Source organism: Egretta garzetta, unplaced genomic scaffold, assembly GCF_000687185.1.
Source record: "Egretta garzetta isolate BGI_Z169 unplaced genomic scaffold, ASM68718v1 scaffold384, whole genome shotgun sequence".
Taxonomy (NCBI): Eukaryota; Metazoa; Chordata; class Aves; order Pelecaniformes; family Ardeidae; genus Egretta; species Egretta garzetta.
The window spans coordinates 816,122-831,737 of NW_009259496.1; the positions used below are offsets into that span (position 1 = coordinate 816,122).

General features: G+C 42.5%; 1 protein-coding gene across 9 annotated transcripts in view; it reads right to left on the reverse strand.

The window, feature by feature from the left end:
- Positions 1-15,616, reverse strand: part of WDR7 (WD repeat domain 7) — a 147,125-nt gene that overhangs the window by 112,811 nt on the left and 18,698 nt on the right. For 8 of the 9 annotated variants that reach the window (XR_004841811.1, XM_035892947.1, XM_009637400.2 and 5 more), the window contains 11 exons: positions 14,053-14,131; positions 13,373-13,547; positions 11,452-11,528; positions 8,676-8,795; positions 8,333-8,478; positions 7,258-7,360; positions 5,993-6,131; positions 5,219-5,467; positions 4,745-4,965; positions 3,838-4,033; positions 2,420-2,634 (listed from right to left, as the gene is read on the reverse strand). Coding sequence is in view for 8 of the 9 variants with exons in the window: in XM_035892947.1 (XP_035748840.1) it covers positions 2,420-2,634; positions 3,838-4,033; positions 4,745-4,965; positions 5,219-5,467; positions 5,993-6,131; positions 7,258-7,360; positions 8,333-8,478; positions 8,676-8,795; positions 11,452-11,528; positions 13,373-13,547; positions 14,053-14,131 (1,720 nt within the window). In the remaining variant the exon portion in view is untranslated. The remainder of the gene's footprint in view (positions 1-2,419; positions 2,635-3,837; positions 4,034-4,744; positions 4,966-5,218; positions 5,468-5,992; positions 6,132-7,257; positions 7,361-8,332; positions 8,479-8,675; positions 8,796-11,451; positions 11,529-13,372; positions 13,548-14,052; positions 14,132-15,616) is intronic. The other variant, XM_035892943.1, reaches the window with a different exon arrangement.

A 15,616-nucleotide genomic window follows, 5' to 3' on the forward strand; every position in this document is an offset into this window, starting at 1 on the left:
CAGGGGAAAAAGCAAAAATACAAGCTCGTTTCATTTGGACTCAAGTAACATTTCTGAATGGTGTTGACAGACTAAATAAATTTAATACCTGTCCACTCTGACAAGTCTTTTTTAGGAAAAAAGTTACGATGAACGGTAGAGCACCGGAATCATCAGCGAGAGCAAATGAAGGGAGACACCACCAGAGAACTGCCGAGACTGGTGATCCTCTAAGCCAACCCCCTGCTCGGTGCAGGATCCACTCGGGCACCTTGCTCAGGGCAAGGAAAGCCTCCTCCAAACTTCTCTACTACGCGACTCTAAGGATATTCTTCCCAGTTCCCATCAAGATACTTTTCGCTCCCCTCTATTAATCTTTAACAGAAAGATAAGAAGCGAGAAGTCAGGGGTCGTGCTCTTTCTGTGACAAAGTCCACGAAACCCTCACAAGGTCAGGACTTACCCTTCCTCCGTATCTGGCCAAACCAGAGATGCGCGATGCAAAGAGAAGAGCGAGCTCTTTCTTCAAGCCCTCCTCCGACAGCCTGTGCCGACCTGCCACCGAGCCCACCAGCCAAGCTGCCATCGATAACCGAGCCTACACCAAAAATTCACCCTTTGCTTTTTTGTTCCATCTCTACCATCCCCGCAGCGTGATGCTGTTACCCGCCTATTCGTTTTCAAAGTGGTCAGTCTGAATCCATCAGACTGAATAAATTAGGCACACTAAAATTAACAGGATATTCAGAACTAACTCTTGCACTGTTCTATCCTCCATACTGAAGTTCCTTAAAATTTTTACACCGTACTAGATTTTCTTGGGATGCTGTATTGTAGTCTATTTGCTCTTCAGGACGGTAAAATTGATGCTGAGATGTAAAAATTACTCTTTATACAATTTGAAATCCAAGTTATTTTGTATTCCAAGATACCAATTAGGAAAAAGAGCTCGCTACTAATTGTTACTTCCTCTCATCTCACAATATTTAAGGTTTATTTATATATTCAAAAATATGTATCAAAATATTTCTATCATCCTCTGGCTCCGGAGAGTCGCGTGCAGGCTCACCGTCCCGCTGTTGCCCTAACACCTCAACAACTCCTCCCGCGCCGACGTTACCAGAAAGCTCTGCTTCGCAGGGCTCAATCCGAGCATTACTTCTCACCCGGACCGGCAAGCAGCCTGCTGTCGTACTCTAACATCCATACAGAGCGTAAATCGTGCTTCGAAAGGAACACAGGTAAACATGCCGTGGCTCCCCCGCTCTCTATTCATAGACATACGGCGCTCGGGAACAGTTAACGAATGCTTTTCACAAGTTACTACAGACAGTTCCATTTGAATTCATCACTTAAATCATGAAACTAATTTTAAAAGTCTTTAAATATTAAGCATTGAAGCATTTAGGAATCAACCGAGCCCATTAATATCATTAAACACTTAAAATATTTCTCAAACTGTAATTAATTTTTAGCATTTAAGTTACATTGGCTCCATTTATACCTATTTGTACACGTATTTTAGTAATGCTTTTTCTCAACTGTCACACCACAACAATTACCAAAATAAAATCAAATCAAGCTCTAGCTCCACCTTCAGTCCGATCTGCAGGAACGTATAAAGCATGTCGAGTACGGGGGAAGGAGGGAAAAAACAGATCAATGCTGACTCCATTCCTCAAAGTTAGCACAAAACGAAAAGGGGGGGATTTGCTCCTGATGGATACGGATCACGGGCCGGTTCCTTGTCTACCCATCAATACTACAGATTAACTGATCGTATACAACTGAGCCAGTATTCCAGATCCTATGAAATGCTGCTCAATCCAGACTTTAAATAAACACAACCTGAAAACACCAAGAAGAGTAGAATGCACGCTGAGGTGGGAGGTGGCATCACCAACAGTAACTGAAACTGGGGAGCAACGTCTAGAGAGAGGTGGAAGGGATTGTGTTGGTTGATATTAAAAATATATTACTGCATATCTGGAAAGAGAGGAATTTATTTGGTGCTTAACCTCAGTTCTTCCTGAACCTAGAGAAAAAGACAGCAAAAGCAGTAGCGAGTTATAGAGAGTGAAGGGGAAGTTTAACAGCGTTAGACTCCAGCAGGAAAAACCACTACCGCTTGAGAGCACAAAACAGAAAATACAGAAGTGAAACGCCTTTTTAAAATGTACCTCTGGATAACAGCGCCTGCATTAGAGACTGCACAATGACGCTGAAGGCGGCTGGTGCTTCTTGTTCCAGGAAAGCAAACTCCTAGGACGGACCCAAGGCCAGGTAAAGCTACCTTAGGTCTTTCTATCAGAATTTCAGAGCGCTTTGGGCAAGACTTTCAGTTACAGCAATGAAGACTTCCCATGTTTTATTCAATTATTTATAGAAATAAACATTTCCGGTCCTGCGTTACTAACAGACAAGCTGAAACACAGCTGACCTTGTCAGACGCTTCGGAGGCGAGCAGGTTAGTGGCAAGGGTCTGTAGCTTCTGATGCGCCACGTTTTTGAGAGCAGCCAGGCTACGCCTGGTCATGGCCTGCTTCAGGTTGACGGCGGGATGGCTCAGGGAGTCCACAGCCGCTGGGACTGCCTCGTCACAGGCGTTCAGGATTTCCACCGCTGTTATTCCCATCACACACCTGTCCAGCGCACCTGCAAATATTTTCAGAAGCATGAGTTTAAGCAGAAACAATTCAGAACGTCCAAACTATCACAAGTACGCCAATGGGCAAAAATAATTTACACCACAAGAAGCAAAGCATAAAACTTGCTGTTAACACTGCTAGCAGCTATTTTCAGAACCAATATTCCTAAAGGGACGGAATTCTCCTAAATCTGCATGAAGCTGAAGCGTGTAGAGAAAAACCACATTAACAAACCCCCCACATTAACAAAAATGAAGACAAGTTTAAAACACCCACAACGTGGTTCTGTACCGACCACACAGTGATGACTGCAGCTGCTCCACATTTTTACTAGAAGGTTGTTTTCAATCCTTTTGAATTCCCTCTGCCACCCAACTACCTGCGTGGATTAAATTTTCCACAATGGATCTCAGGTTCCTCTTTGCTTCCTAGAGCTTCAATAAAAAACAACTCTCATCTGGTTTTCACAATAAGCTGAAAATAATACTCAGATATTATTGTGGTTTTTTTCTTAAGTGAGTTAAGGAGTTAAAGGGTAGTTACCTACTGCAGGTGACCCCTAAAGGTCATTCCAACCCAAAACATTCTATGATTCTAGGATATATTTTGATGCATTTTTTCCTCACTGTCTCCCTTTCAATAATACAAAATTTGCTACAAAGCTGTTTTTTCTTTTATGCCTTGTTGCTCATTCTCTTAAGGCTCATTTTTAATTTATTCTAAACTAAGCTTTAGTCCCTTTTTTAAAAAAAAACAAACCAAAACACGCACCAAACAACAGACCAAACGAACACTTCCTTCACTCTGCAGAGGAAGAAGCTACTGCCCCGTTCAAGGTGCTGCACTTCCACGCCAAGCTTTCCAGAACATTGCTGAGGAGGCAGGGACGCCAATAAACCGGGAGGACACTACAGGTGCAACCAACACTTTAACTAGTCTCTCTGAAGATAACTAGGAAAACGTGTAGGGGGCAGATGGCCACAGCAAGCTATTCTTCTCCCAAACTAAATGAGTCATTCCAAATACTAAGATATGTATTTAACAAAGGCTTATATAATCTACATGTTTTGGGAATGTGTGGAGCGCTAAATTTCCAAATCTCAAGGTCAGAAAAAATTTTAACTCTTCTCTCAGATGCACCTTACACAGAACTATAGCTAAATATTATTTTAAAAACCTGTTTAATCAAGGTCTTTGACCTTAACCTTACCAGTATCCATTTGCCAGACGTACACAGACCCGTCGGAACATCCTACCACCAGATAGTCATCGGAAGGCCTCCACTTTATTACTTGAATAGGGAAAAGGTGACGGGATGCCAGCATGATGCATTTTTTCTCCCGCAGACTCAGAAGACCCACTGAGTGATCACTGGCAACAGAGCAAACACAGTGCTGGACTCTTGCCTAATAAAAGAAAAAAAAAAAAAGGAAAAGCTGCCTTAATCATAGAGTTTTGTGTTTCATTGGACCAAGCATGGCAATCAACAACCTATTTTATAAACAAAACACAGGCACTAAGTCTATGGCTAAACTCGGTGAGGTCACTGGAACCAGGATTTCACTGGCAGAAATTCTCTTGAATCCAACCTCTTGCATATTGTAAAGAGTAAAGAGGGATTAGAGCCTGGTTTGTTGAGCAAAAAAATGTGGTTTTCAAGGAAATCAGTGTCATTTTTTCATTAAAGTCTACCGACTCACCCAAGTTAGGAAAGACAAAATGGTCTCTAAAATCTATGGGCTAAGCAGCGGGGAATGCTTGCCTATCACATTTGCAAACACCTTCGGGGGAAAGGCTGCTTCCACATCGTGGAAATCCCCTCCCACTGTTAATGCTGTGTGCCACAAAATGCCAAGCATTTCCTTAGCTAGCTAGGTTTTAATATTCAGTTCTCCCACTATTTTTAATCCTTTGCACATGTGGCTAAAACATAATGCGAACAAACCCAAGATTAACAAAACAAACTTATTTTTAAGTATCTGCAAGAGTTATACATTGGGTCAGTGCTAAATCTTCAGCACTCCATATTACATTCACGTTCTGAAGAAGGGCTTGAGGAGCTGCACCATTTATGGAAAGCGTGAGACAGGTTATCAGACGTATTACATAGAACTTACACTACAGTTTTCTGGTGGAACTAGAAGCTGTGTAATTTCTCCACCATGTACACAGAAGATATGTTTCATGTCTCCAGAAAATATATCCCATATGATGACTGAGAAATCCACACCACCTGAGATCAAATACCTTTGATCATAACGAGAAGAAACCTGATGAGGATACAGTAAACATGTAATTTTGTTTCGATGGCCTCGGAGAGTCCGGTGAGGTGGCCAACCTGAGAAATTGGGTAAGAGACGAGAGGGGGAAAAAGAAAAAAAGAAAAAAAGAGAAAAAATGTAAGTAAATAGAACAGTTAACAGTCCAAAACACTGTTCTGGATGAAAAAAAATATACAGGCACTGCAGTTTTTGATTCTACCTGCACAACGACTTCACGCTCACTTTGTGAAGCTATTTCTTACTTCAGTGCACCTCGTGCGAGGCGCACACCGTAACCCAGGCGTGCTTTTCAGCAGCTTATTCGCATACCTCTCCTAAGCATGTGCTCTCCCTGCAGCAGCTGAACTATCGCGGTTTGCGTTGCTGGCACGATAACAATGCTTCCGTCTTCACGGCCGCAAACCAAGCGCCCGTGTGCTGGGATGTACACGCTGGCTGTAACTTTGAGGGGTTCGCTGATGTTGGGTATTAAGCTTAGTTGGTCTATAATCCCAGCAGGGCGAGGAGTCAGTTTATCAAAAGCTTCCTGGAGGGATACTGAAGTTGTTGTTTGCAGTCCTGTTTAAAAAGAAAAAAAAAAAAAAAAAAAAAAAAAGAAAAAAAAAAAAAAAAAGGAAGGGGTGAGGTGGGAAGAGGATTTAATAAAAAAATAAATCAAGAACTGAAACTAGGAATGCTTTTCTGAAGGGATCTCGAAGTTTAAATACACCATGTTACAACATTTTGAACAAAGGTACATACTGGAGATTAATTTACTGACTACATGAGTGGAAACAACACATGGGAGAAGTGGAAAAGCGTATCATTGAAGCCATGCAGGCAGACAGCAGTGACCATGGCCAGCAGTTGGAATAAAGCAGTTAAAACCTAATACCTCACAAATAGTCAGAGCAAATTAAGGTTTTGATAACATATGAAAAAATTAAGTTACTATAACTCTTACCAGATGCTAATAATTAAAAAAACCCAACTTCATGGATCTGTAGGAAAAGCAGCAGTGCTTCATCCAGCAATAAAACACGCTAAAAGAATAGAGATGCCCATTAACAGCCTGGGCACCCAGCCCCTCACCGCGGTATATACCTTTTACACCGTCTTGTTCAAGAGTATCAGGCACGCTCCAGATACACAGCCTCCCTGAAGAGTCTCCTTGGATTAGCAGCTTATAGCAAGAGTCCCTACGTCCACAGAAGAATCGAGTAACTGGAGGGCATATTAGTAGCTGTTAAAAAAAAACCCAAACAAATTAACAACTTCAGAACATGTGCAAACCACGTACTAACCTCAAAATTTACCTTCCCCACATAATACACTGCACCTTGTACAAGCAGAACAAAACCTAGCTACTCTGTGCTTTATCTTTCTCACAGGAGAAAGAATAAATACAGCAATATGAATACATACAGGAATACAAATCGGAAGGAACTGTGGTTAGTTACAAAACAAGTCATGGGTTTAGGGGTGAGGAAAAAAGATTTTTATATATATATTTGGCTTGTTCTAAATATTAATATATTCTATATATATTCTAAATATATTAATATTTAGAACATTTTCTATATGTGTGTGTTTATTCTAAAATATTCTAACTGCAACGGTGAGCCAAAGCTACACTACTCAGTAAGGAACATGGTCCACAACAGAGGCAAAAAAATTTTAATATTGATTGACATCATAAAGAAAAAAATCAAATATATAAATGTTTTGATGTCCCAATATTGATTGGCAGCATGGAAAAAAAATACACAAATGTTTCAATGTCCAAATTTGGCAACAGATTAAATGGTTAAGATAAAAAAAAGATTCCTGTAAGAGTCTTGTAATAAAAGCATTTGTGACTTACACCTGGTCACATAGCTGTGAGTACCAGCTATATCATACAGCAGTCGTAGATATATTAGCTTATAGCAGACACAGTTCACAGCACAATATAAAAATGAAGCACAGCTCAGAGGACTTTGGCCTAAAAAAATTTGAGTTTCTTTACTTTGCAAGGATTTCAGCTTTCAAATTCAAAGCTGCGATTCCAAAAGCTCTTGCTCGGTTACTGCCTAAGCATCGCGCACATCACAACTTGACTTCTAACTCTCCAGGCACGGATGAAAGATAAACCGTTAGTATAGAGGAACTGAAGATTCGCCTGACCAGAGACTAACCGCTGACTTTATTTGAAAACCAACAAGCAGCAAACCGAACCACAGGGAAATTGCACCCGTCTGCTTTCACTAGGAAAAGAAGAAATCCTAAAGGTCTACTTGGAGACAGCCGAACCGGCCATGACGTACACGTTTCAACTCTCTAAGGGAGAAAGGCAGTCCATAAAAGAAACTCCAAAAAATATATTTTACCTGTTTATCTGCTCTGTCCAACACACTGTACAGTAAGGGTGGAATTAAATTTTCTACTGCTTTCCCCACATCTCTGCGAAATGAATCACTAGCTGGTAGGCAGCTGGGTTTAAGAACAAAGAGAAAGGAATAAAACTAGCTAACTACTAAGCAAAAACAACCCCCAAGCCCTTAAACATTACGTTTTTTCAATTTTTAATACAGTGTACAGCAGATCATTAATTTCAATGTCAATTAATACCTGCTCCAGCCAAACGTGCCCAGCTCAGTTCCCCCACACATTCACAACTGAAGGAAAAAAGAAGGCAGGCAGCCTGGCTTTAGGTCTGCTTTGGACTTAACACATCTGGCCTCAGACTCAGGACCAAAACGTGCCAAACTCAAGGATTCCTCCAGCAGATCACCAAATAGATCTGCTCGCATAGGGAGGTGAGAAGGGAGTTCCCGCCCCATTTGCGTGACAATATTCAAGGGTCTCCAAGATAAAACTCTATCTCTACCCAGAGCAGATATGCTTGCACATCATAAACATGTCAGAAGATTTTTATTTTATTTTGTCATTCTCCATTTATTTAACCTCTTTGATACCCAATTTTAAATTAATTTTATATTTTCACATTTACATGCACAAACGCAGCTGTTTGTGCCTTCCCTTAATGGGCCAAGAGCACTTTGTTGCAGTAATGCAATCGCCATTTACATTCTACTCCATACAGCACAATCTTATTCCTTCCTTATTTGGACCTGCTTAAGGAAGTATTTACATTTATGACACATGTTCAACTGCAGAATGCACCTCTTCCCATCACACAGCTCCATGAGGAAGTGCAAAAGAGTTTGTGGAACATCAGAAAACAGCGAGGCACTCTTGGCTGAGGCAATCTAAATTGCTGAGCATTGCTTCACCGTGATATGTTCAGGGACACACACTAAAACATGCTCATGGAATACCAGTTTCTGCAACATCCATATGATTTTGTAACAAAATAGAAGCCAAAGATACTCAATATTTCTTCAAAGTTGCTCATGTTTTTATCTCAAAAAAAAATAAATGGAATATTTCATTGCTGACTACCTGGCTGGTAACTTATATATGAAACTTTGTCCATCTTCTGTCCATACAATCACTTTATCAGCTGACACAAAGTCACCACCAGTCCAGGTCTGATCATTTTCACTCGGGACTGAACATAAGAGGGAATAATCCCCAGCATCAAAAACCTGAGAAGAAAACAGAAAAGTCTGTTGTTGTTACCCAATTACAGATTAAAATGCCCAGACAGCAGCTGATTTCGGTTTCAGTACAGACACGTTTAAAGGACTTAGAGCATCCTGACCTAAAAGTCTTACTGGCAAGTAAATTAAATGAGCTGGTCCAGTGAAAAGCAGCCAGGTGCCGCTCAGCGGGCTTGCCTTACCCTCCAGTATTTGGAGCACACCACCAACAGCGACCACTGGGTGAACGCACAGAACGAAATGCTTTGACAGTTTTGACAATAAATGGGTTTTGACTCCTCTTCAAATACTGGTGTTGTATCCTAAAACCAAACAAAACCAACATTAAATTAACTCCATTTTATTTAAAATTGTAAATCTGAAATTAGAAGCATATTGCCTTCCATAATAACATCTTCAGAAAAGGCATTTCTTGATGGTTTTCAATTTGCTCAAGTCATAAGGTTGTCCATATTTCTGTAAATTTTAACAGAAATAAACACTTATGTTTCATTTTGATACTCCTATGGGTATACTGTATCTTGAATAACGACCTTCCTGTGATAAAGAGTCAGGTCTGCAGACCTGTTGCAGGTACAAGAGTAGCAAATGTGCAGAAAAGCAGAACTGAAGGTTACTGATAGGTAAGAAACTGGCTTTACAGACAGACAAAAATGACACCACCAGGAGGGTATCGCTTTTATTTAGAGAGCATACAGAGCCATGACCAGGCGCCAGGACCGAGCAGCACGCCCAGCAGAGCCGGAGAGCGGAACCGCTGAATGCACGAGCCCATTCCCTTCCTCATGCTCACTAGCACAATCACGTCTCAAAGTTTTCAGCCTTGGCCAGAGGTTAAGAGTCAGTCACTGCTGACCACGTTCTTCTCGGATTCAATCCAGCTCTACCAAACCGTGCGGGTTCTTAACCATTCGGCCAAATGCCCTTCCGCTGAGCATCAGACTGATCGGTCACATCGGTGCTGTACTTTGATTAATCTGGGCCCCCCCTCAAAGCAAAACTTTCTCTTCTGCTTGTATTGAGGGTGGTCACTGCTAACCTGTCCAGATCCAGAACACACAGGAACTAGCTCTCAATCTAATCCTCACGCTGACTGACTGTCCATCTTCACTCTGACTTGGGACACCCTGAAGGAAGGAGGGACAGCCATGCCATTTATCATCGGAAAAGTTTGGTTTACAGTTATAAAAACCTGGCTGAAACAACAGAAGGCTGCAGGTGCCCTGCAGGGGGTAGGGGAGGCTTACAGGAGGTTTACAGAAAGACCTGTCTGCAACACCAGTCACTTCAACCCATTTCATAACAACCTTACTGAGACAGGGCAGAGCAGATCACAGAATCACAGAATGGCAAGGGTTGGAAGGGACCTCAGGAGATCATCCAGTCCAACCCCCCTGCTAGAGCAGGCTCTCCTAAAGCATGTTACACAGGACTTCGTCCAGGTGGGCTTTGAGTATCTCCAGAGAAGGAGACTCCACAGCCCCCCTGGGCACCCTGTTCCAGTGCTCTGCCACCCTTAGAGTAAAGAAGTTTTTCCTCATATTCAACTGAAACCTCCTATGTTTCAGTTTGCACCCATTGCCCCTAGTCCTGTTGCTGGACACCACTGCAAAGAGTCTGGCTCCATCCTCATGACTTCCACCCTTAAGATATTTGTAGGTGTTGATAAGGTCCCCTCTCAGCCTTCTCTTCTTCAGGCTGAACAAGCCCAACTCTCTCAGCATAGCCAGGCAATTCAGGCAGAAGTGGGGGCTCCGATGTTCAAGATCAGAACTCCTTACCCTGTTACAGATCTCTGGGGCAAGATGGTATTTTCCTGAAATAATATTTCCTCATCTTCAAGATGGGGACTAAGCACTCTGTCCTACACAGATGCCATTTAAGTGCTCAGACGGTGTGACAGCAACCAGCGTCTGAAACGGAGAGTCTCTACACAGAACAACATACAGACGGAAATCAGGTAACAAGAAAATACCCAGCTGATTTTTTTTTTCTTGCTCAAATTGGCTTCGGAACATGACGTAGACCATGTGATGGAGGAGGGACTATGCCATTTCATAAGATGCCAAATGGCCAACTTCTAAGGAAAAACCAAACACTTGTAGCAGTCCTTATTCTATTATTCCTCATAAGAAGATCTGCAAGAGCATGTGGTATCCTCTTCCGTCACTTAAGTCTAACAAATTCCCCAGCTGGACAGATTAGCAGTGCCTATTTAGTATCATCGCTGTCACTGAGTTACCTCACATCCAGATAGCCAGCGGAATCCAAGCAGGCTCAGCTCACATCTCATTCGTTCAAGGTTCCCCATGCCCCAAACAGACTGTGATAAGCTCCTGGTTAGTTATGTCTTTCTGTTTTGTACTTCCATAACAACCAATACTCTTCACTGCTCACAGCTGTTTTTTTTTTTAATTAAGTGTAACTATTAAATGTGATCTCAGCTAAACCATTACTAGCTGCATGACAAGGGTTTCCAGAAAACGCCTAGAGAGCAAACATAATTTCATCAAGTTTTGAAACTATGAAACAAAACCCCACAAATACCACCCCGTGATGGGGTCAAAAGCAAGGCATTCCATTACCTTGGTCTTCCAAGCTAATGCAAACGGTGTTGCTTTTGTGTTATAAATATTCTGGAAATAAGCAGGTTCATAAAAAAAAAAATAGTTCACTTGCTCCATAAGGGCTTTTTTCTGTAGTTGCTAAACATCTAGAATAAGGTATATCATGAATAATATTTGTATACGGACACGAATATTTGTATACGGACACGAGTTCTGCTGGTAACTTGAAGAATCAGTAAAGCAAAATAAAAGTAGTTGATTTTTCAAATGGCAAAGAGTGAAAACACCCCCATAATATCATTAGGTAGCTGGAAGAAGAGGAAACAGCATTAATAGAAGCTCTCCCTTCCTCCCAACAGGAAATATCATTAATTCAGAAGCCTTTGTTTACCTGCATCCGACTGACTTCAGAGGTTATTATCCAGACTTTCAGGATGCCAGTCACCGAAACGGCTACGACAGTGTCCTCTGGGGAAAAAACGAAACATCAGGCTGGTAAGTACAAGGACGTCTTCATTTCGTTGCACACTTGTGCATGTCTGAGTACACAAATATACCCAGAGTACCTCAACGTTAAAAATTTACCAAAACATTCCTGAAGTGTTTGCTTCAAAAATCAAACGTTTATTTGCAAAGTGGTATTCCAGACACACACAGACTCCATCGTTTTGTGTTTACATCTCTCAATTAATACCCAGGACTCAAATTAAATGGGGGGGAAGGGAAGTGACCGTTGTTTCTAGGGCTGCTATCAGACATTGTGGGCTGTCCCATCGCTCTCCCCAGAGGCAAGGGGTTACTCTCCCAAGAAGGGAGATTTGTTGCTTACGCCTGGCTGGCTGCCCCACGCCAGCCCACGAGGGCACCAAAGTTTAAGGGGAAGCATGCTCGAGTTGTACAGCCACTCAAGCATCTCTGGGCTGCGGGTTCCCAAAGGGCATCTCTGCAAAATTAGAGTTATTACCGTCACAAAACCCAAAGTCTATCAAGCACTAGTCAAGCTTTCTGGACATTCCTGTTTCTAACCAGGCAAGTCTGGTGTAAGACCAAAATCCAAGGAGTACCTTCTTGAATACAATATTGAAATGATTACAAAACAAGAAATAAAATTAAAGGCAGCATCAGGAAACACTTAATACCAGAGTTCACTTCCAGTTGTCACAGACAACTTGGACGCTGTGGGGATCGCAACTGAGCCTTCCCACTCCAGGACTTTGGGAACACTCAGTTTACAACGGCTGCCAGCCTTAACTTAAGGTAAAAGTCTCTCCTTTTGCCAGCATCTTCTTCCTTAGTGTTCCCCAAACCTCTAAGGAATTACAGTCCCCATGACAGGAAAACCTGAATGAGAGACCTCAGCTGCCAGCATTTAAAGCCTAGCAAAGTAACACAAACCAGCAGAGCAACACAGACATGTGGACAGCTATCACCTCAAACCATGTCAGCTAACCCGGCACCGAACGCGAGCCTACTCACGCACCGCCCTGCTAACCTGACGGGCATCGCTTTTACAAGGGCCTCCCTCTACAGCCTCCAGGTTTTTTAATCCTATCGTGTACTTGAATCAGCACTTCCCTTAAACACATTTCCTACAATAACAGCTTTGAAAATATAACGACAATGCTTTTTATAAAGCTACTAATCACAACAAATACTCGTGTATGTCTGTATTAACATATATATCTTGTCAAAAATGGCAACAGATAGCTCGCCAAATGATCTCGATGCGTACTGCACATCACGTTGGATGCAGCCTCAGCATCGAGTGCTTGCACCCCTTCCTTCAGTCTTGTGCCTCTTGCTGTCAGAGTGCTCTCCAGAACTCTTTCTCAATTCTCAAAGACAAAACAAGTTATCACCCTAGTGGAACATGCTAGGAAGAAAAAAAAGAAAAAAAACTTTTCCTGTAGGAAGGTTCCTTGTCCCTCAGGTTTCAGCACATGCACACGCTGAAGATGACAGAACTGAACCTATTTACTAGGTGAGCCTGGATCCTGCCAAGCACACCCAGAGTGACTTGGCTAGATTTTAGGTTCTGTTCCTGAGAAAGCAGTTACGTTTTAGCCAGAGCCAAAGTTCCCATTTGAGGGAACAGCAGAGACCGCGCCGCATAGACACCGAGCTAGCTTCTTTTTTGGGAACTAGAAACAACTACGTACACTTTGCTTTTCAGAAAGGTCAGTGCTTGCTGGGTGTTGCCCAGGATCACAAGAAATAAGATTCTAGTTCCTCCCCAGGTTCTTGAAGAAGTTGAAAACAGCGTTTCTCTTACAGGGAGGCAAAGTCGTAATAAAAGCAACAAAAATAATTACCTTGTGTTCTATTGGATCGAATGATAGTCATGGAGCTGATCCAGTCAGGAGATATCTTTGATAATAAAGAATAAAGAACTTCCAGGCTGGTAGCATCCACAACAAGAATTTCTGGATAATGGCCATGGCACAACAGTCTCCCTTCACGCTGCGTCCCAACTGTAAACTGATAGAACTAAATGGATATTAACAAAATACAGAAATTACACTCCACGTGAGACACTGACTACCGCATTTTTAATCAAAACCAGTATTTCATAAATACATTCTAATGCCTATATGTTTATGTTCTGCTGAGGGAAGCTTTTGGCGGAGGCCCCCGTTCTCCTGTCCCCCCCCCCAGGGCAGCCCTTGCCCCACAGGGCCGGCTCCCGTAGCCGAGAGCAGCTTGCCTCAGCCTTCCCCACCAAGACGCCCCTCCCCAGGCAGTGCCCCTCCAAACATCTTCCCCTTTTCCTCCTTTCTCCCCAGCCCCTCTTATTAATTATGGTACATTTTCTCAAATGCTGAAGCCCAAGCACATATTTCCAGCATTTGATGACACAGCATAAACTACGAGATACTGAAGTATGCACACATTGTCATTATTATGATTAAAAAGAAACAAAGGAGCCTTGCTTTGATAACCGATCTATAGATATCCATGGACTGCAATAGAGAAACCCCCCCAAAGTACTAACCTGTATGCCAGTATGTGTACAGGCGAGTTTAGTGAACTCTATGCATCTCCCGTCGTTCACATCCCACAGACACATCTCCCTAAAACATAAAAGGCAGATTAAAACTACATGGAAAATATTTCAGTCTTCCAAGAGTTTAAAAATCATTTACACTGGGAGAAACTTAAGCATTTGAGCCAGTTATTAGTGACTACGTGAATTATATTTAGATAAAGGAAACTCAAAATCAACTTGAATTTTCAGTCCTTCTATCTGAATCTACACAACCTCTTCTTCCCTACAAAGATCATGAAATCGTTTGGGTTGGCAAAGCCCTTTCAGCTCCCCCAGCCCAACCGTTCCCCTACCCCTGCCATCCCACCCCCAAACCCTGGCCCTCAGCACCGCCTCTGCCGGGCTGTTAAATCCCCCCAGGGGTGGGGACTCGACCCCTTCCCTGGGCAGCCCCTTCCAGCCCCTGACAGCCCCAAGGGGAAGGAATTGTTCCCCATAGCCAACCTCACCCTGCCCTGGCACAACTTGAGGCCGGTGCCCCTCGTCCTATACCAAGGTTCACCATAAACAACCAATATTGAGTAAACACAAGTACATAACTGCGATTTTCTCACTTCTCTCACCAATGTTTCAAGTCATTCTATTCTTCTACTGCATCCCCCAAGTCACCCAAAGATTAGCTTGCCTTCTCCACATCGGCAAGGAAGAAATCAGCATTACAGGACTGCGCCAGGCGGCAGTGAACACTGCGGGTTTGTCCGAGGGCCCAGGCTGTTCAGGGGTGGAAGCATCACCTGGGACTCCTCAGCACTTCCAAGACCAAACCCCGAATTACAAGTTGTGCCAGTGGACTCTGACTTGCCTTATGAGCAATGATTACAGTTACCTGTATGAATGCATTCCAATTAGCAGCCATGCCCCCTATTCACAGTATTTTTAAAAAACACTCTTAAAATTTGATAAAGTTTAATCAGCACAGAATCTGTCAGCTGCTTTCTCACCTTTTCTCCCCCCTTTACATCAGATATATAATTTCACAATGAAAACATATTTTGGTTCTAAATCCAAAGGAAAAGATTACCTAGTACTGCAATCATGACAAGATGGGAATTCTAAGTTTTGACACATTCTACTCTCAACTTCCAGGTTAAAAGGTTGTTCAGTCATATTGTTCCCTGCCTTTCCCAGATAAAAAATTTCTTTATTTTATTTGGATACGTAACAGACCTATACGTTGCCAGCTACATTCATACAGGCAGACGTTAAGAAATTTCTTTCTCAAGCAGAGCTGATCAAATGGGCCTCAGCCTGGAGGTCCAGCTTTCTGTAAACAGCCTTTGAAAAAACCAAGCACACAAACAAACCAAAAACCCCAGGTTCACGAGAGTCTTTTTCCTTCCATAAGCTCATTTTGCATACCAGAAAAGTCTGTCATTCAAACAGCGAGTTCTGTACAGGAATGAAAAAGCCCTGAAGAACAGACGGATGCTCTCGGAAGGAATAGCTTTGCAAATACTTTCAGGTCAAATATTTTGCCCAGTGAAAGACAGAGTTGGAATGTTAACTTGTC